The following is a 21,290-nucleotide window of genomic DNA, read 5'->3' as shown; positions in this document are numbered from 1 at the left end:
TTAAGAATGTAAGATCAGAGAGCATTGACCATTCCATTGGGTCTACAAGGAGAATCAATCCCAACACCCATGCAAACAACAACAAAGCCTGGTTCCAACTTAATGGGGTCGATTCTACATCGTACATGGATCTGTGCAAGGAGACAATAGGAAAAGTAAAAGCGAAAAGAAAGTAACAAGAAGCTAAAGAGTGCTTTAATGATCCCATAGGTACTGGTTGATCCTTCTCCTCTTGAGAAAGCTGGAGTACCAGTGTGCAGAGAACCTAGCATATCTCTTCAAATCTGGATCTTCAAAATCTACGTAATAGAGGCCAAAAGTGGCTTTGAGGCCATCAAATAATTCAAACAGATCCATGAAGGACCAAACAAAATACCCTTTGACATTCGACCCATTTCTGTCATTTAACATAAGAAAAAAACATTAAACAAATGACAGTAAGTATAAGTAGAAACAAAAAACCCTACTCTCAATATCATTTTACCCAAAAAAATAGAATTATACAATACCTAATGGCCTGGAGCAAACTTCCCATGAAAGCTTCCAAATATGCCACTCTGGATGTGTCATTCAATATAGCATCCAATGAAGCATTGTGGTTTGTCATTTGGCCTGCAGACATTATGAGCATGCCACATCATGAAGGCATATCAACATAAAGTGATGAGGCTTTCATTTTGTTCATTTTTATTGGGAGGTGGAGAGAGGGAAGGGAAGAGGAGAGGGATTAAACAAGACTGTAAAAGAAATCAATAGATGATGGGCATATGAAAAGTATATTAGTGAATTAAGAGGCAACCTATTGATGTGAGTGGATAAACAACTGTTCTGATCAAGGATTTAGGGTATGAGTCTCAGATTGTTATTCGTAAGGATTAGTGCGTATCGGTCACTTTTGCCCTTGCTTTTTCCAAATAAAATACATTTTTTACTGTTTTACCCCTGAAACGATATGGGCAACCGATCTGGATCGGTTAGGTATAGGTATAGGTATCGGTATCGGTATCGGCTATACAGATACTTGAAACCATGGTTCTGATGCTACATTGGTAGGAGAAAGAAAGTTTTTCTGCATATAAATCAAAGGTAGAGAAGAGGTACCATTTTCATAAATGAAGACAGGTAAGTTGCCATAAACTTCCTTGAAATTCTCCAACACAATTTGCAGACCAGCAGGATCAATAGGAAACTGAATCCACACACATTTAGCTTATCTTAGTAAAATATAGGCTCTATAAAATAAATTAAACAACTTCATACAACTCTTATTTGTTTTGCATTATTACCTCACCAACTGGTACCTGTCCCTGCTTAGCTGCAGCAAATTAAAGCATCAAGTAAGTTCCATGGATTCAATTAACTTCAATGACTGATTCCAATGTGAGCAAGGGATTAAATAAATCTACATACATAACATATTTGCAGCCATGTCTCCCAAGTAATCTCTTGTATTCGTATTGAGACTGTCGGGATCATCTTTGATGTACATTGTTCTGTAATGGTTCAGTCCAAAGAAGTCACATGAGCCTTTCACTAGTTTTGATTGGAGTGGGGTGAAAGAAGGGAGCCTTGGGCCAACGCTTTTTTTCATAGATTCAGGATAGTCACCGAACACTAAAGGGTTCAGGAACCTGCAATTAGACAAGTCTTGGTGAATAATGTGACACAACTTAATATGTCTGCAGGAATTAGAGACTTACCAACCATGAAAGAAGTCATGGACCCTTTCAGCTGCTTTCTCATCTTCTGATGAATTTGTTAAAGGAACCAACCCATAGGCTAAGATATCGAGACCTATAAGTCCATGCTGCTTGGCCTGTATCACCCATCTGTGTTAATTTAACTCCTAAGTGCAGATTCCATAAGGTAATATCAACAGGTCTATAACTCCTCCCTCCAAACAAATCATCATATAAACATTATTGACCAGGGCCATTGTTGAAACCACATTGAAGATGCCAAGTTGGTACCTGGTACTTCTCCTTGTACAACCTTGCGGCTGATGCATGAGACAGCAAGATATTGTGCGTGGCAATGTAAGGCTCCGTTGTTGAGCTGCCTCTTGTACAATTTTTACCAAACGGGGAGGAGCAACGGCCTGGTGGGAACGCACCTGTGTCATACCCTCCCATGACAAACACGTTTGCCTCATTCATAGTAGTCCAATGTGAAACTCTATCACCAAATTCTCTGAAGCACACATCTGCAAATGTTGTGAAATCTTTCCTACATCCATAAATACATTAACATTATTATCACCATTTTAATGGTGACCAAATCGGTGTTACAAGTGTGTACCGACTCTGCTTTGCTGGGCAATGTGTTCCATAGTGGTCACTGTAATATAGGATATCTTAGGGTCACACAATGAGTGATCTACACATGCTAGTTAAAATGCATTTGATGCACTCATATAAGCATCAATTTAACTAATTCCATCACATTGTAATGAAAATATTTCCATTCAACCATGAAAATGATGCCCAATATGTCTAGCACTGTAAATCAGTGCCCTTGGAACACTCATCAACATGGTCCTTAATTCTTAAGGTGTCAAGAAAATGTAGGATATACATTGGAGAAGAGAGAATGAGTTAGAGATCTACACAATCTTTGGGCTAAGCCATCCTCCATACTCGTCCTCAAGTGCTTGAGGGATATCATAATGGAACAGTGTAACATGTGGTTGAATTCCTATTCCATCAAGAAAATATAAGAAACATAAGCAATTTTGCGGGTATACAGGGTCAAAACATGAGCATAATATCTAGTATTTACCCTTATAAACACATTTTTTCTTACCATGGCTAAGCAGTTCATTGATGAGGCTGTTATAGTAGTGTACTCCCTTTGGATTAACAGGTCCTCTTCCATCTGACAAGTTGGCGAGAGGAAAAAAGTCACAACAATAAAATTGACAAATTAATCTCATTTTCGATGGTAACACTGTGACAATGTAGTGTTTGTTTAGAGCATCATACTTGGTAGAACCCTAGACCATGAGATGGAGAATCGATAAGCTTCTAAGCCTGTATTTACCATCAGTTGAACATCTTCCTGTGAGACACGAAGAACAAGAGAACCTTGATCATACGATCCAGAAAAAAACTAGCAGAATCAATTCAATTTTGCAGTGTAGCAAATCTGTGCCCTCTTAAGTAGGAAAATAATAAAGAATACAGGATTAAGAAGCTGAATTACACCTTATATTTGTGATACATGTCGCAGGCTATGTCCCCATTGTCGTCACCAAGTCTTCCTGAAATTATTGAGCCAACAGATACTATTAACTATGTTCTCACAGGAAGTTAATAAACAAAAGATGCGAAAAACTTATGCACCACCAACAGTAACATACCACCAAAAGCAGAACAACTTTCAAGAGTGAATGTAAAATGTGGAAAGGACAATGTACAGCTAAGCTCATACAACTAATGCCGTTGTGGATGTACATTAGTCTTTTCTGTTTAGTAGCATGCTATCCCAATCAAGGTCAAAATTTCATATTTTGGTGGGATTTCAACACCTGTCGAAACCTAAATATTTTGGTAAATTTTGAAAATTTTGGAAATTTCGGCTTGTAATTTTTCCAGTCATTTTGAAAATTTCATTTGGGTTCATGTTGGCAATTTCTGATGTGAAGTCAGCAGGTCATCCCACACCCCTTCCTAGGGTTCCCCCATTGACCTAGTGACACACCAACCACACCCTTTCCCTTTCTCCGATCATAAAGCCTCCAAAACCATTTCTTGGGCATAGAGATAACCAGCTAACAACAACAACAACAAACTCAGCCTTATCCCAACTTAATGGGGTCAGCAAAAAAGATACATGTAGAAACAAAATAGGAAAAGTGAAAGTAAAATGAAAAAAACATAACACCAACAAGTTAGGAAAATCACAACTAAATAGGGCTGGCTACATGGATCCTTGCCCTCCAATCAGGCATAGGAACAACCAATCAATTCTAAATATCAAACAAAATGGCTTTTCCCAAAGAGCGCGAATGCAAATACAAAAAAAAATCTCCTGGATAAGCTTTGTGACGGGGCAGTCTTCGTAATTTAAGATACTGCCGGCTGGGAATGAGTATCTGTTCCTTACGAAAATTGAACCCTTTGTCTTCAATATGAAAAGAAAAATGTCCGAACCACATGCTTTTGCTTTCTTTTCCTCTGGCAACCAAGATGTTTCAGTTCTATTTTGCCAACATTTAATTTTGGTAGTCATACCAAAATATTTTGCCTAAACTTTGACATATCGGTGGAAATTTCGAACCATGATCCAACAGTATTCTCACGATATTTGTGTAGTAACATACTACATACCCATCCTCTGTAAGTCACCAGTGACTAAAATTGTGAGCTCCAATTAGGCTAGCTATGCCACAGGAAATCTTATATGCTGGTGAAAAAAAAGAAGCTAAATTAGTGTATTTTACAACTAATGCACCTCTTTGTACTTTATTTATCAGGGGAGTAAAAATAAAATTTGATTTACCATTCTAATCATTCTGAGTCTCAGATTCACATAAAAGTTTTTAAATTCAGGAAAACACCACTAATGCCCTGTGTAATATATGCAAGGAGCAGACTGGATACCAGTATTCAAAACCTTTAATTAAAAGGAATGACTAATTCCCAAGTAATTAGGAAAAGGGAATACTTACCAGAGTGAGCAAAGGTATCCCAGATGCTAGGACTCCTTCCATCCTCGAATGCTGCTCCTTCAACCTTCAAAATTTCATAGAAAAAAAGTGTTTCATAGAATTTACAATTTCCCCCCTTTTTTCAATAGTGAATCTTAAGAGGTTTTTGATTCTTTTCATGTAAATTGTCACTATTTAACTCCAATTTTTCATTTTCATCATATAGCCTTTGAGTCCATTTAATCAAGCTCCTTACATGGGTGATGAAAAAGAAAAGCATGGCAGAGAATCCAAAAAATTATTCATGAAATTTTTGGAGTTACAGTACCTATTAAGAACTGTAAAGAAGACAAATTAGGGATGGCGATCCTTTTTAAATAATAATATTTTAATGGTTTCTTTTTTTTAAGGTAAGAAAGAACACCATTTATTTTTTAATGAAAAAGAAGAGCAACATATTACACACCTGATAAGCAGAAGTTCCAGCACCGAAAACAAAGCGAGGTGGTGGTGGGAAGTCGTCTCTGCTAAAATCACCGGCGGCAGCTTGGACCAACGCCGGCGAACCCTTTAGTGCTACAACATGTAATACCAGTATCAACACACAATAAGCATTACAACCCATCCTCTTCATTTCTCTCTCTACACACAAAATCTCTCCTCCTCCTCTCTCTCTCTCTCTGTGAGCAAACCAGGCAGAGTGAACTCATTTTTATAATCAATCCTGCGCCATTTGCCAAGTGATGAGAAGGTGAGTGGAGTGGCTGGAGCCCATACACTGCTTTAATTTTAGGCCAAAGATTTTTCTACACGTATCTTTTGTTTAAGTAAATTTTTTCTAAGCGTATTGAGTTGGGTGGCAACGTGGCATTTATGCATGCACTGTTGCACCTTTTCATTCCTCTTTTTTTTTTTTTTATATATTCTTACTCATGAATCATCTCATATTAGTTATTAGGGGTTAATGCTACATTGATTAAGAAAAGGAATTTGATGTGGGTTAATATGATCCTTAATTCTTAATTCTTTTATTTTATAAACTAATTTATGAGATTAAATTCTCTCAATATTTATTTTTATGGTATTAAAGTAATCGATTTTTGATTTAATTTAAGTATAGCAGAGGCGATTTAATGCTAAAGTGAAGTCATTAGAAATAACAACTTATTGTCAAGGTAGAGACCCTCAAGCGAATTACAACTGCTTGAAAAGAGCTACTTAATTCAAAGTGGGCTATAGTAAATGTTGATTGATTTATGAGATTAAGTTCTCACATGATTCATATCACAAGCCTACCTATAAGTTCTCACATGATTCATATTACAAACTTGGGTCGGGATCCTCTTTTGAGCGGTGATCGCCCAAGTCTTGCCCATAATTATTTGGGTGATCAACACATGTCCAAACAGTGATCTAAAACGCCTCTATTCTGGTCGATAGAAACACAACCGTTTAATCATTGTTCAAATATGTGTCAATCACCATCACTGCTCAAGAGAGAAGCTGGATCCTGATTAAAATGACTAGGGTTATAAATAAACTATTGGAATTGACTAGATGATGGCTTTTGTTAATTGATATTGTTTTTACAACCCTAAGGTGCCATCAATTCTCCTTCTACTCTCGTGCTTCTCGTGATTTCCCATATTAGTTGTTGAGGGTTGTACCTATGTATTTGAATGTTTTCACTTTTCTGAGAGAGTATCATAAAAAGCTTGATGAAGTGCTATTCCTTTTTCAGCAGCTTCGGAGGTTCACATTTGGAGGAACAGTTCACATTTGGAGGAATAATTACTATCACCTTTTGGCTCCTCTCATACCCTCTACCCCATATGCAGCAAGTGAGAGATTATTGGAAAATGACAACTCTTCTTTCTTCTTTTGCACACCTTCGAACTTTTTTCTTCTTGGTGATAATGAGAAATTTGGAGCTCAAAGCCTGTATATAAGAATGGGAAGATGTTCCAACAACGCCAAATGGGAAATTCTATCAAAGAGAGGGAGGGGAGCATGGTTTGAGGAATCAAGTCGAATCAGTTAGGATTGGTTGGATTGGATTGGAATTGGTCTTAATTGATATTGTATTGATGAATCGATGTGAATGAAGGATAAAATAATTTAAAAGATATATTTTAATTGAAAGTAAGGGTATTTTTATCTAATCTTGGCCGATTTGGATCGATATCAGCCTTCACTGATCCTATTTCTAATACTGAGTTCTCAAACCTTGGCGGGGTGACAAATAGTCTAATTATGGGAGGCCTACATATTTATTGAAGAGAGAGAATCATCATGTGAGAAGGTGTGTAGATTCCTCCACATTCTCATGTTGTGTCTTTTTTTTCCATATAAAGAAAGGAAAAAGAATGACGCCTATGCCCAAACAAATATGGGGAAAAAGATGGCCCAACCTAATGAAATGAAAAAATCTCCACCGTGTTGATTCTCCTACACGACTTCTCATTGGCCCCTGTGTTGGTGCAGAGACCACGCAACCTAGTTGTGACCCCTCACCCTATAAACATTTAGGGTGAAGGGTTGTTGCCTGCCTGTGCTGTCTCACAAGGAGGGCGAAATGACCACCCTACTTTCTGTGACCAATGCCTTGGCCCCGTCTCATTGGCTCGTGCATTTGTGTAGGGTGCACGCAACTTGGCAATAATGTTTTTTTCTCAAGCATTTATCTTGATGTTGGTCAAAAAAACTTTTACCATTAACTAAATGGGGAAAAGAATGATCCCTAATCACACAACCCCTATGCCCATACACAAAAGGGGCTAAATGACAGCCCTCCCCTGTTTGACACTCATGTGCACGGAAAAAATCCCTCTCCAATTATTGGGCATTCCAATTAACCATACAACGGTTGGACGGAGTTGGCGATGTGTGCCCATGTGTTGGGATGCATATCCAAGTCCTCCCAGCCATTGGATGGCTAATTTGATGCTAATTGCATAGGCCCCACTAATAGGAGAGGTAAAAAATTCCATTGGCACCCCGCTATTGATGCCACATGTGCCCCCTAAAGCATGCTAAACCCCAAAAGGCTGAATCACGAGTTCTGGAACAGACATTCTCAAGTCTTGTACAAATCAAGAAGTGAATCGAATAAATTGAATCAAATTATCAATCATATACAAACCGAATACCCACATATTTATTGATGAGAAAAGGAATGTATGTCAATGTAGGCTCCATGGAACATTATGTGAGAAGGCATGCAATTCCTTCAGTCTCACGCCATGCACTTATTTTCCCATATAAACATTTATTTTTGTACGGATCTAAAATTTTTTTTACCTTCAACTAATATAATCCTAATTGGACCAAGTTTTTCCCACACGTAAGATGAAAAGAGAATCTCCTCACTCGGTGTTTTGGCACTTGGACCAAACTTTCCGGATAATAAAAGGAGAGATACACCCAACTAGGGGTATCAATCAGTCGGGCCAAACCGATCTTGATTGGCCCTAATTGAGCTTGACCACTTGGAAATCTTGCACCGTGATCGTCCGTTTGAGTAAACGGGCCTAACTTTGGAGGATATGATACGGTTCATAATCGGGCCAATCGGTCTTTGGCTTTAATTGAACTGCCGTAAACGGGCCTTAACCAGACCATAGACCTATTTAACTTTAAACGGATCCTCTTTAAAATTGGTCTCTTAAATGTGCTTGAAGAAGAATACTAAAAAATTGAGGCAAAGATGGATATAGTAAAAAAAAAAATCCCATAAGTAAAATGAATTAAGCCAAAGATGCGCAAAGTAACTAAATTACTAAAGTACTTGATCTTTAACCCACGAAACTCAAATCAAATAAACTATACCTACATAACCCTTAGTAAGTTCAAATCAATTAAACTATGCATAAAAAAGATAAATGTTTATATAACAATCACCACCATCGCAATTGTACATATCACATACCATTAGAACTAAATAAAAAAAAAATATATTAAAAAGGTCAGACTAGGTCGGACTTAAATGAATCAATTCAAATCGAGCTTGTAAATATGTCAAACCGGTCTAAAAGGTTGCACCGTGCATTACCTATTTATAAATGTGTCAAGCTTAAACCCAACACGTTTATCAATCGAGCCAGTTTAAGTCTAAAAACAGGGAGCAGAGGGAATTGCTTCACAGCTCATGCGGTGAAAATGGTGAATATTGTTGGTTTTAAAATGAACTTAAATATACTACTACGATCCAAGGGTTTTAAAGTAATAAAATCAATTCTTTTTTCAAAAACGGGTAAATCTGTCCGGTTTTGACCAATCGAGACCGTACCGGAATCGGTCTACTATCTGATACCCGAAATTAGAAACCTTTCCCCATAACCATTGAAGGAGATGATGACTTGAGTACCTCTGGACAATCCCAACAGGAGCTCACATTTAGACTCCCCAATGAAAAAAAAAAAAAAAGATTGTCAAATAGGTCAAACTTGTCCATGTTAATAATGAATAATTGAACACAACAAATCAACATTCTAATACACGCAAAAAAATTCATCTAAACAACAAATTTTAAAAAGTCTAAATCGGTCCTTTCCTGTTTCCCACTGTTCACATAGATCATCTAGGCAGAGCATATGAAATGTCATCCTCAGCAACATCCTATCGCATCATCATCAACGTATCACTTGCGATCAGATCTTACCTGTCAACCACAGCTGCTATCAGAACCTACAAGACATTGATTAATTCAGACTGAATCAAAAAACAACTTGATAAGTACTATACAGGAGAACGAGAACGCGATAAGCTTCTGCTCCGACTGGGGCTCTGGCTCCTGCTAGGACTTCGGCCCTTTGGGCTTTTACTTTTACTCACACGCTTGGGGCGAGGAGGCTGCACATTGCTGATCTCAGTATAGAGAGGCAATAAAAGAAAGCAATTACACTATTTTAAGGTCTGCAGAAGGTTTCACTTACAGATGGAAATGGAGATTTGGATCTTGATCGTGATCTGCAAAAGTTCCAGAAACAACCCATTTCAATATCCACAACGTTCCGTAAACACCTTTGACCCAAAAGCCTTGACGCCTCTTCCACGTCAGAGTTACCATATTCAAAATGGCAAAACAACCAATAAAACTTTTAGCAGAACTCAACAGATAGCATTAGAGATTCAATTCCCAGCCAAAAATACAAAAGGAACCTCACCCAGCAGGTCACTATAAACCTAGATGATCAGATTAAAAAAAAAATTGAGAAATAAATAAAAGCAAAACAATAGTTACTTCAAGCTATTAAGATATTAGAGGATAAGGGAAGAACTTTTTTCCCTTGAGTACCACCAAAATCCATAAATCCTGGGCGCAACTCCTATAGGCGTCGTGATGTTGGACGAGGAAAGTGAATTTTGAATTTGTTTCTACCACCGATCGGTGCGGCATCCCAATAGCACTTAGAGACAGTAATCCAGCTTTAGTATCAACCCCCATCCTCTTTGTCCCTCTCTAGCTCCCATGTGCAAACACTATGCATCATGCATAAGAATTAATATATCATTAAGGTTTATAAAGCTGCTCCCCTATGAAACAGCATACCTCCACAACCAAATGAGTTGCAGGCATTTGCATCATATCCCATCATGTTTCCTAATATGCATCCCCAAATCGCCGCATAAAGCCATATCTAGAAAAAAAAAAAGGCAACCTTCATAAACAAGGATGATAATTGCGAGACCTAGTTTTCCCTTTCTCAAAAACCCCCATCCATGTTGAATAAATTAATTATTATGAGGAGCAAAGTACACGGAACAGTAAAAAAAAAAAAAAAAAGGGCAAAGGACAAAGTAAGAACAGAGGGATATCATGGAAAGCCGTCCACCAGTGTCACCTGGACAATTGAGCACACCTAAGACTTCATACCATGTGAACCAATATGTCCCAGAAATGTTGCATCACAAAATAAAAGAATTGTCATGTTCTACAAGGAATGGTCCTTTATAAGAACTTCCTATTTCCTAATAAAATGCGTTACATGACGTCATGACCCAATGCATTACATTTTTTTTTTTTAATAATATATTAAAGTTACTGAGAACCAAACAGAAAACAGTACAGTTTTATCACTCAAAAATGTATTTCTGGGGCGAACCAACATTATTTCAACATGCTGCTTAGAACTTAATAGATACTGAAATGTAACAGTGCTCATTTTCAGGAAGAGAAGTGATTGTCTGATTCCTTTGGGGGAGATTAGAAAACTTTCGAGTAATTAATGATGACAAATCCTCTTTTTTTTTTTTTTTTCCATCCACTAATGCCATACTGCAACAGACTGCCCAAGACAATACCATGAGACTTCAAAAACATACTAAGACAAAACCAAAACCAAAGCAGTCCAAGGCTGAAGTCATAACCTGTGTTTAATACAATTTGGAACAATAAGCAGGTAGATGCATCAAATAGGTTTAACAATGAAAATATTTTAAATGATAAGAGATAAAACTAAATAAATGCATACATATGTGTTACATGAGCCTAACATATATGAAGGCAGGCATACCTTGATGCAGAGCGTGGCCTTGACCCCGAACGAGAACGGGAAGAAACAGATCTCGAACGGGATTTAGATGGAGAACGGCGTGAAGATTTGGCCTTTGGAGGAGACTTGCTGAATATACATTACTCCTTGGTTAGATAACCAAAACCATTTCAATGAAGCTCTAGCCTAAAATACCAAAACACGAATAAGGCAAACCTTTGGCTCCGGCTTCGACTCTTGCTGCGACTGCGGCTAGGACTTTTCGAGTAAGAACGACTACGACTCCGGCTCCTAGAAAGGCTCCGTCTTGAGTCGTATGCTTTCACCTACAGGAGATGAACAGAATAGTAATGCCAAGAATGCCAAAAAAAAAAAAAAAAGGTTCCAAAGTGATAAGTTAAACAATTCATACCCGTATATATGACCGTGAAAAAGCATTTCGAAACTCAGAGTCATCAAGTTTCCTGATCTGAAGAGAATTGGGGGGAAAGAGTCAGTAACTAATAACAGTCATAGCATATTATCATAGTTAAATACATTGGAAGAATTTAAGAAAAATAAACATGCATCAAGTCCTAGCAACGAAAGTTGCCTCACCCCAATCTTATATTTTTCATGCCCCTCTACATTCCCAGATTTTATGAACAAGTTAGTTTGGACATATCAAGCAGTTACACTGCCTACTCCATGCTCTTAGTTTCCAATGCTCTGTTCAATCAATGATGGGAGGGAAGGTTACCAAGGGAGAATGGAAGATGGCAAAAAGTGATCATGGAACCACTTTTTACCATAATCCAGACTTCATATTCAACACTGGGATATCATGTCTCCACCGTGCCAAGTCCATGTCTGTGAATCTGAAAATCAGAGATGGAATCCAACCACAGATCAATCAGGCCACCGGATCTAACCTGACCTTCCCTCAATGTTCGTCCCTCTTCTCTATTATCTTTCATGCTTCCCTCAATGCCACAATAACATTAAGTAGAGCTGGCAAGAAATGTAGTCTATGTATGGAAGTTTCTAAAGGTTGAATCAACGGTCATATTACAACAGGATTTCTTTGCTCAAGATACAGACACAATAAGTTAGGAATATGGGTGCAGGCAATTATTATGAGTTGTGTCCTCTTCAATCAGTAACTGAGAAAGGGAAATCTGAGAACGAACTGACATCTCACCTGGTTCCATCTATACATAACCTCTGAAAGAAATTTACAAAGGGAGGGAGAAGTATGCATAATGATCTGTCTTTTAAGTATGGATGGGAAATGGAGAAACAAAGATTATGACAAATGAAAATAACAAGTCAAACACCATCAGATTTGGCAACCAGAGGAAACTCACTGATGCACTTACGAGGGAAGGAAGGAAGAAAAAATATGAGTATGAAGATGACATGAGTTAAAAGCCATATATCTATCAAAAGTCGGGATTTTGCTAGCTTCCTTGATCCACAATATTTTACATGAAAGCACACAATAAAATGCAACAAAAAATAATAATAAATCAACTTCTTAAAATGTGTATAATCATAGTTTTTAAAGCGGTAAGGTGACAGAGGCGTTTGAGGGTCTTTCGGAGCTCCTTAGCGATAAGGCGGGCATAAAGCGTCGCCTTATCGACTAAAGCGTTCCTATGTAATTTTTTTTATAAAACCAATCTATTTGGCTCAAATCCTAATTGAATCCTATTACTCATATGTTAACTAAATATTAAAGGTTCATATTCATACCAACGTAAGATATTCATCAAGAAAACAAATCAATAAAGTGAATAAACTAAGTTCATCTTCATCAATCATCAATCATCATAACATATTAACATATAATATAAATACATAATTATGAAACAAAATTATAAATATAAAGAAAAGAAGACATAAAAAATACAAATATTTATTATACTTACCTCTATGATGCCAAAATGAGTGCCTAAGCCCTAAGGTCATCCACTATATTTCTACTTCTGTCAAAGAAGAATGAAACTCACCGCTGCCGGAGCAATATGGTCGCCTGGATCAGTGGTTCTTCCTTGTTCATTGATTCCTTCTCAAAGCCCTTTCTTAAAACCCTTGACAAAATCCAAACCCTGTTTGTGAATCGTGTTTCTGTGTTGTTTGTTTTGGTTTTTTTTTGTGGAGTAAAACTGATCCCATACATCTCAAGTGCTAACAAAACCATACACCTACCAGTAAAAAATCTATATTTGGAATCTTTATCAAGTAATTTTAAAATGTGTTTAAAAAAAAAACCCCCCATAAGGCGCCACTTCACATAAGGCGGAGCACTGCCTTACCATCTCTAGATCGCATCAGCGCCAAGGCGCTGGTAAGGCGACGCCTTAGCAGCACCTTAAAAACTGTGTATAATAAAATGAGAAACCAATGAAAAATAATATAAACTATAAGGCATTCTAAAAAAAGAGAGGAAATTATACGTCACCTTTCCAATAAGACCAAGAACATGTCAAGCAGAAAAAATTTTATCCCAGAAAAACTGATGGAGGAAAAAAATTAACAGAAACAACAAATTCCACCTCAAGTACAATGGAAACAACTCCTACCAATGAATTATCTAATCAATTGACTTGTTCTTTTTTGGAACCAATACGAGAAGACAGTGAAAAACAAAGATCAAATGACTTGCCAACTAACGTCTACCATTTAAGCAAAGCATTAAATTTAATGTGGGACAACTGTAATGCAAATTTGCAATATTGAAGGCATCAAAATAGTTACTAAACCAACATTCCATCATGGTATCAACTGCATTCTCACAATGGTATAAAACATACAATATCATGAACAACTATCATAAGAAATCCCAGAGATATAATTTTCCAATGATCAATAATAAATCATTATACAGAAAATCAACTTACTGCATATTTCATGTCATCGTGGTTGGTATAATCCACGACTCCAGTGGTGCCTGGAAAATGATCACCCAAAAAGAAAATCAGAAACCGATCAAGTGAATTCTCTAAATATGGGAAAATCCACATTATTAATAGGAAAAAAAAAAAGAGGACAAAAGAGACGAGAAACATATAAAAAGTCCTTGAATGCACATAAGAGAAGACTAATAGTTAGCCCATTAATTGGTGGGAACCCCCCCTCTCTTAAGAGGGGGGGGGGTTAAAAAAATAAGCAGAAAAAGAAAAAGAAATGCATCAGATCATTTACATTATAAGAAGTTGACTGTAAATCAATAAGGATTTTGTCGTGCTTTGAACATCTATAAGATTCTATCAAACTCAGCCTTATCTGTCCCACTCAGAATCCACACACTCAGCTCTATCAACAATCGGATAATTTGTTCAGAAAATCCCTCGCCATTCCCCCCAACTCTACTGGGACATCAGCATGAACCACATGAATACAGTCATTTCTAACTTCATGTATTTTGTTACACTCTTCTTTTCTCCCCCATCCCCTCCTCCCCCCTCTTTTTTTTTTAATTGTGTAATTGGCAATGTTCAGAGGCATTTGTCATGGATATCAAAAAAAATATGTAAAATGACAAGGTCCCCAACAGAAAAACATTTGCCTCCCATGCTAGAACAGCGAACTGCCACGACATATAATCCCTATAAACTCCCAGGTTGGCTAATCATTCACTACAGGCATTCGTCAATCCCAACATCCACTGGATTGTATCCAAAACTGACGCTAGGTTAAACGAGCACAACCTAAATAACCAGAGCAACCAAAAAGACCCCCTGACATCAAGGTAAGAACTTTGAAAACCATGAGAACAGGCCAACAGAAGCATGATAATAGCAATAAATGGTATCTTGAATACATATCTCATCCAAAAACATCATCTGGTGCAGGGCACAGACAGGTAGCACAGAGCAGAGTAGGAGATAATGGAAAGACAATTACAAAACATATGAAATTAGAACTCAGGACATAAATATTGACAACAGAAATTAGAAACCATTAATAGATAACACAATGTCTGAAGCAAATCAACCTGAACTCCTGCAATCCTACCAAATAAAACCCAAAACCTAAAAGAAAACCAGATCATTCATTTAATAATCCCTCCCCAACCACCCCAATAAACAATGGCACAGACCTTAAATGTGAATCGAACCAAGTGAATTTTGGTCTTCCCCCTCGGGCATTCAAATCCCATTAGTTAATATGCATTTCAATCTTTCTTACTACCTTCATTTTTTCCACTGAACCTTTTGAGAGCCCGTCAAGCTGCACAATTATGCTGACCCGAAGTAGTGGCGATTTCATATAAAACTCTCTAGAAACCCTGCAATAGCAAGCTGCTCCTCGTTCATATTCCAAATGGTCATCAACAAATGACCAGAATGCTTCCATTCATCAATCATAACTATAGACTATGCACACAAGTTCCCACAACTGGGATCAGCTCTATTCACCTTACCGACTTGGATATCTATGCATCAGACCTACTTTACTCCATCCGCCATACCTTTTTAACCACCATCAAACCACATGAATGCATGCCTATAACCAATGTGCAGTCGTTGGGGACCGGAATAAATCTCTCTCAACCCTGCACTAGTGGGGCAGCTCTTCATCCATATCCTCAATGGCCATCAGCACATGACAAGAACACTTCCATAAATCAATCATCACAATAGACTAGACATCAGTTCCCACAACGGTGATAAAACAATATTTTCCCCAGACCTGACACCTATGCATCAGACCTACCGCACCTTTCAAAACCTTTGATTAACTAAATGCGTCAATTAAAAAGCCAACATTCAGAATGAACTGTTTGTAGTATAAGACCTACACACTATAAGCATGATAAAGATGTAAACATGCAAAACAAACCAAATCAATGCCAAAAAAGTAATATAATCCTTTTTGTGGTTAAAATATGATGACTTGCAAGTGAAATATACTAAAATATTCACAAAATGGAACTTACCACTACTAGCATCACGGAACACCTGTGAGAAGCAAACGTCTCCAGCTCGGCGCATATGATCCTGTGTGTGTAAAGAGGAGAGGAGAGGAGAGGAGAGGACAGATGAGATGACCTAGGGATAATTGTTATGCAATTGGAATATAATGAGCTATGGAACATATATAATGTATTAATGTATAACCTCACCTTCAGATCCTGCCATGAGGCGGAAGAGGGTAATCCAGTGACCATCACTGTATGGAAATGGAAAACGTGTCCAGATAAAAAATAAGTATCATTGTAAGGAGAAAGGTACAGAAGATTTTATGGCTGGCAATACACACCACGATATTCTGAGCGCCTAGAGACTCCACCACGGCCACCCCCAGCACTGTGATTACTATGGCGATCAATTGATGATGAGTGTCCTCGCCCACCATGTGCCAGTTCTACCTATAAAAACGTAGAAAAACCAGAAACGTCAGCTGGTAATGGAGAGGCACAAGCATCAGTCTACCAATGGATGGTAGAAAGTCAAAACACTAGAAAAGTGTTACTAACACGTAAACGATTCCCATCAAAGTTATATCCATCGCGACCACGAATAGCATCTTCAGCATCACGGGCTTCTTCAAACTACAGTCACAGTAACAACGTACTTAGGAAAACAAACCCCTTTTTTTTGGGGGTGGGGGGCGGGGGTTGGGGGGGACAGGATCGTAAACTCACACCTAAAACCCGACCATAAGGAAGAAAACCAACATTCCACACATAAGCAACATGTTTAGCAGAAAGGAAGATTGACATTTTTTTTTTTGCGGGGGGGGGGGGGGCGGGGGGTGGGCGGGGTGATGAAATCTTAAACCATCAGTGGGCCTACGATAGCTCATTTTACCTCAATAAAAGCATACCCTGGAGGCCTTGGTGGTATCTTCAAATCAATGTCAACAATTGGCCCATACTGCAATGTGCAAAACCAATCAGTCAGCATAACACCCCCCCAAAAAAAATATGACTTAAAGCACACGAAGAAAGTTCAACCAAATCCTTACTACAACAAAAATAATGGGCGATCCCCAGAACATACAGTTCTATGATATTGACAGAACCGCATGACCATAAAATAACCAATCCATAATATGGAAATTTTGCAATGGCTGACAATTCAGTTTACAAACTCAAGCTCTGATTTTAGTGCACAATTTGACCATGACTAAATTCCACCGTCATAGCCAAGAATTGGTACATCAATATATGTACCAATTATTCAACCTAGTCATCTTCCCCCCCCCTCTTCTCCTTACATAAGGACAGAAAGAGAGTGAACAGCATAACCTAGAATAGATAATATATTAACACAAAAACAGCTTTTTTCGTTGGGGGGGGGAGCCAACCTATAACACGGCAGTGTTTTAGCAACCAGAGAATTCAATAGGTGCTCATAATAAAAGAAAAAGGGAAATAGATGGTATAAAGATTAAGAAAAAGAAAAAATGCATATGGTAAACACTTCCACTAAATACAAGTCACCTTATAGAACAAATCTTCCACTTCCCGCTCGCGAATATCCCCAGGGAGATTACCAACGTAAAGGGTTCGACTTGAACGGCCGCTCATTTTTGCTAGGACTATCCGGAATATTAAAAAAAGAAAAAGAAAGAAAGATATATTAGTATATTTTACCATTCAACAATCCCTTGGAAACAGACAACAAAGACACTGTCAATGCAAATAAGTTACACGCACTAAAACGAACCCTAACTTCTTCAACCCCAAATAAAGGAAGGAAATTTGCAACTATCAAGAACACCTCATACCTAATAAATCATGCACAACCACGCCCCCAAACGATAACCAAACAATTAAGCCTCGGAAGATAACCACAGATACCCAAAAATGACACAGCGGATCATCAAAAAACAATTTTAATCTTGAACCTAAAAGGGGGAAAACAGCCCCCGCCGAGAATGAGATTGATTAAAAGGAACAGTTAGTCCGCATCACGATATCGCTAGCAGATGGATCAAAATCAGTGTGAACAAACAACCATCCATAAAAACCCTAAAGCGTTCTATGCAAGAAAATATCAAAATAAAAAAATAAATCATATACTTCATGCATGTTTGTTCACAGATTAAACATAAAGAAGAATCTCACTACCAGTAACTATGAATCAAAAAGAGAACAGATCGTCTGGGTTTTCTAGGGTTCGAAACTTACACAAGAGCAGCAGTTAGCAGAGCAGGTGAGCGAGAAAATGGATGACGAAAGCTTCGAGGGTTTGGGTTTCTGTTTGAGGATGATAAAATAGGGCTACAGACTAATGGGTGCACATGCTTGGTTCGATTTTTGTCTCCACACCTTTGATGCCATTGAAACGGTGTCATCTTCTAATTAACGGATCAGATTGATGTATTTGGTTTCTTGCGTCTGGATAGATGCCTCGGTGGTTGTGGGCAAATCTGCAAATATAGGTTAAAATATGTCAAAACATAAAGTCCGATTATCTCTCTTCCTAATATGAAATGACCTCACTACCCTTAAAAGTTTATCACCTGCAAGAGGCGGGAAGGCCTAAATTCAAAGAGGGATATGGAGCGCGAGACCAAGAGAGGGAGAGGGGGGGTGGGAGAGAGAGAGATGCAGAGGTAAACCCTTGGAGAGAAGGAGAGATGGAAGAAGCCGTCCATCGAATAATCACAGAGCTCGAAGCCGACCACAATCTAAACGACCCAGCCTCTGCAACTTCCATTTCGGAGTCGGCCCTTTTAGAGTTACAAGCGTTGTTCGATAACACTAATACCCTCGACGCCGACGGAGACGTTCCCGGCGATATCGACTGCATATGGGAAGCTTTGGCCTCAAAGAACATATCTCCAGCCCTGCTCGTCCGCCAGATCACTACTACCATGGATTCTGGACCCATTCGCCTAACCCTATTAGCTTCCCAGGTGTATTTATCCATTCTCCTCTCTCCGAACTCCCCCGTTTTCACTCTCTTCTCACCTATCGCTTTCATTTCGCTTCTCCGATCCATTAGACGATCTCTCAAGCAGCATCAATTGGGCACACCACCTACGGCGGCAGCTGACGATGGTCGCAGTGGAGCACGTAAGACCGGTAGAAAGAGGAAGGGCCGTGGGCTGGGTGAGGCTTCTCACAAGACAAGCATGGCTCATGATTATGCCGCCGGCGGTGATGATGAAAATAACGAGAATGTTCAGAATCGTTTGTTTGTTGTTCTTGAAAAATTGGAATCTGTTATGGGTCGAATTCACTTGGATCGGTTCCCTGAGAGTCTGAAGTCTTTAATTCAGACTGTTGCCCAAATTCCAGTAATGGCACTTGAATCGTACCAGAGTTCGGCAAGTTATCACAGGTTAACTAATATCTGTTTCAGGATATTGAACGCAGTTTTAAGACCTGAACATGGTGATCAGACTGCCGCAGCAGTTGAAGTGCTGAAATCACTGTCACCGGCGATTCTTCTCTTGAAGTCACAGGCCCGAACATCAGCAATGAATTTTGTTACGCATCAGATGATGGCCGTGGCAAAGGGTTCTGATGCTGTCAGGAAAGCAGTTATATATCTCCCAAGGTACCTGGTTCAGAAGGCACCAGAGAGATCTGAACCGCGTGCATGTGCCGTAGAATCAATCATGAACATAGTTCGAGCAATGGAATATGAGGATCAAATTGGTTTTACAGATTATGTGGTGAAGATGTCTCAGGGAAAGTCCCAACTCAGACTGCTGGCAGTCGATCTTATCCCCATGTTATTAATGTCACTAGGTGACCCACTAGGGACAAATGTAGGTGAGGGAGTCCATGATCCGTGGGGTTTAAGATGTATGGAGGCTTTGATTCAGCGATGTTCTGATGCGATCCCAGGAATCCGAGCACGGGCTCTGACCAACTTGGCACAGGTGGTGGGGTTCCTCTCAGGTGATGTTGGCAGGAAGGCCCGGCTAGAGGAAGTAATGGGTTTTGTAAATTCTGAACAGATGAATTTGGGTAGTAGGATGAAAAATCTTCTGAGGAAAAGGTGCATGGACGAAAAGGCAGCAGTAAGGAAAGCTGCTCTTCTTCTGATTACCAAATCAACTTCGCTTATGGGAAAATCTGTAGATGAAGGCTTGCTCAAGACGATGGGCAGGGCTTGCTCTGATCCTCTTGTCAGTATCCGGAAAATGGCAATAGCTGCTCTATCAGAGGTAAAATTACTGTTCAAATTCATATGTTATCTGTCGAATCTTCCAACTTAAAAGCATAAGCTCATAGGTGGAGATACCTCCCATGCTTATAGACCTAACTCCAAGGTCCTGGTTTACCGACATGAGACCCAGTTTCCAATGCTATTTCTCCACACTCTCCCTCACTTGCTACCCCTCTTTTTGGGTGATCTCAATCAAGTGGCAGTCAAGGTTGTCAAAGTGTTGTCTAGGCCTCCTGGCCACTTTTTTTTTATGGGTGCCTTGTTGGTGTTGCCTTAACTTTTGACCGTCCTCAACTGCCTTGGTTCGCCTAGCGCTTTGACAACTATGGTGGCGGGTGCTGTCAGGGAGGACTGAGTGATGGTGCTCTAATACTATGTTAAACCTTCTTATTTACAAGATTGAGCTCATAGGTGGATATACCTCATGTGTGTATAGGCCCAACTCCAAGGTTGTGTTCTACATGGAAGGTATCTCTCCATTTATGAGCTCAAGCTTTTAAGTAGGAAGCTTCAACATGGCACTAGAGCACCATCACTTGATCCTCCCTAACAGGTATCTCCACCTATGAGCTTAAGCTTTTGGGTTGTTAGCTTCAACATTAATTTTTTTTTTTTTTTGGGACACTGTTCTCTTCTTTTTTTGCATGATAGTGATGATATGGATAAAGATATAGACTAGGAGCAAGTTAGGTCATTGAAACTCACCCTTTGGTTGATCCTGCTAGATATGTTTGGTTACTCAAAAAATCACAAATTGATAGGCCTTATGGCCCACACCCAGCTTACACATTCACATAATGCTGCAATTTTACAACAGTTTCTAACATCAAAATACTCTTCTCCCTGTTTCTTGTAATGATTTATTTCCTTTGTTACACATGATTACAATAACTAAATTCTGACACCACTTGTTGGAAAACAAGCCCTTTCCACTTGTGTGTTGTCTTTTAAAGAGTGTCAACATGACCCTTGTGTATTTGAATAGTAGTGGTGCTCACATACCAAGCCTTTTTTTTGGGGGGGGGGGGG

The 21,290-nt window shown here is 38.8% G+C and overlaps 3 protein-coding genes across 5 annotated transcripts in view; 1 reads left to right on the top strand and 2 right to left on the bottom strand.

Moving 5' to 3' along the window:
• LOC122057386 (beta-glucosidase 11-like) lies at positions 1–5,365 on the bottom strand. The gene is made up of 13 exons (XM_042619462.1): positions 5,115–5,365; positions 4,670–4,733; positions 3,204–3,259; positions 2,982–3,057; positions 2,803–2,874; positions 2,607–2,694; positions 1,971–2,226; positions 1,701–1,816; positions 1,411–1,631; positions 1,287–1,315; positions 1,102–1,189; positions 510–612; positions 1–397 (listed from the first exon to the last, which is right to left on the bottom strand). The coding sequence occupies exons 1-13, from the start codon at positions 5,280–5,282 to the stop codon at positions 196–198; spliced, it is 1,539 nt and encodes a 512-aa protein (XP_042475396.1). The 5' UTR covers positions 5,283–5,365; the 3' UTR covers positions 1–195.
• A 3,718-nt stretch (positions 5,366–9,083) lies between these two features.
• LOC122057388 (serine/arginine-rich-splicing factor SR34-like) lies at positions 9,084–18,420 on the bottom strand. Of its 3 annotated transcripts, XM_042619466.1 has the most exons (14): positions 18,266–18,420; positions 17,576–17,673; positions 16,941–17,006; positions 16,607–16,681; positions 16,390–16,498; positions 16,253–16,299; positions 16,067–16,127; positions 14,025–14,074; positions 11,555–11,611; positions 11,359–11,468; positions 11,164–11,271; positions 9,583–9,616; positions 9,392–9,499; positions 9,084–9,308 (listed from the first exon to the last, which is right to left on the bottom strand). In XM_042619466.1, the coding sequence occupies exons 2-14, from the start codon at positions 17,660–17,662 to the stop codon at positions 9,288–9,290; spliced, it is 933 nt and encodes a 310-aa protein (XP_042475400.1). In that variant the 5' UTR covers positions 17,663–17,673; positions 18,266–18,420; the 3' UTR covers positions 9,084–9,287. The 3 variants fall into 3 exon arrangements, 1 of the variants encoding a protein (XP_042475400.1); XR_006133514.1 differs by lacking the exons at positions 9,084–9,308; positions 9,392–9,499 and adding an exon at positions 10,200–10,287 and having other exon boundaries at positions 9,598–9,616; XR_006133513.1 differs by lacking the exons at positions 9,084–9,308; positions 9,392–9,499; positions 9,583–9,616 and adding exons at positions 9,725–10,129; positions 10,200–10,287.
• A 233-nt stretch (positions 18,421–18,653) lies between these two features.
• The window catches only part of LOC122057384 (condensin-2 complex subunit D3), a 9,272-nt gene continuing 6,635 nt past the window's right edge, over positions 18,654–21,290 (top strand). Inside the window, exon 1 of the mRNA XM_042619461.1 lies at positions 18,654–20,259. Within this exon, the coding sequence (XP_042475395.1) occupies positions 18,718–20,259 (1,542 nt within the window). The 5' untranslated portion in view covers positions 18,654–18,717. The remainder of the gene's footprint in view (positions 20,260–21,290) is intronic.

The sequence above is a fragment of the Macadamia integrifolia genome, chromosome 12 (genome assembly GCF_013358625.1).
Source record: "Macadamia integrifolia cultivar HAES 741 chromosome 12, SCU_Mint_v3, whole genome shotgun sequence".
NCBI lineage: Eukaryota > Viridiplantae > Streptophyta > Magnoliopsida > Proteales > Proteaceae > Macadamia > Macadamia integrifolia.
The sequence above is the reverse complement of the archived record's forward strand: the minus strand, read 5'-3'. Positions and strand labels throughout refer to the sequence as shown.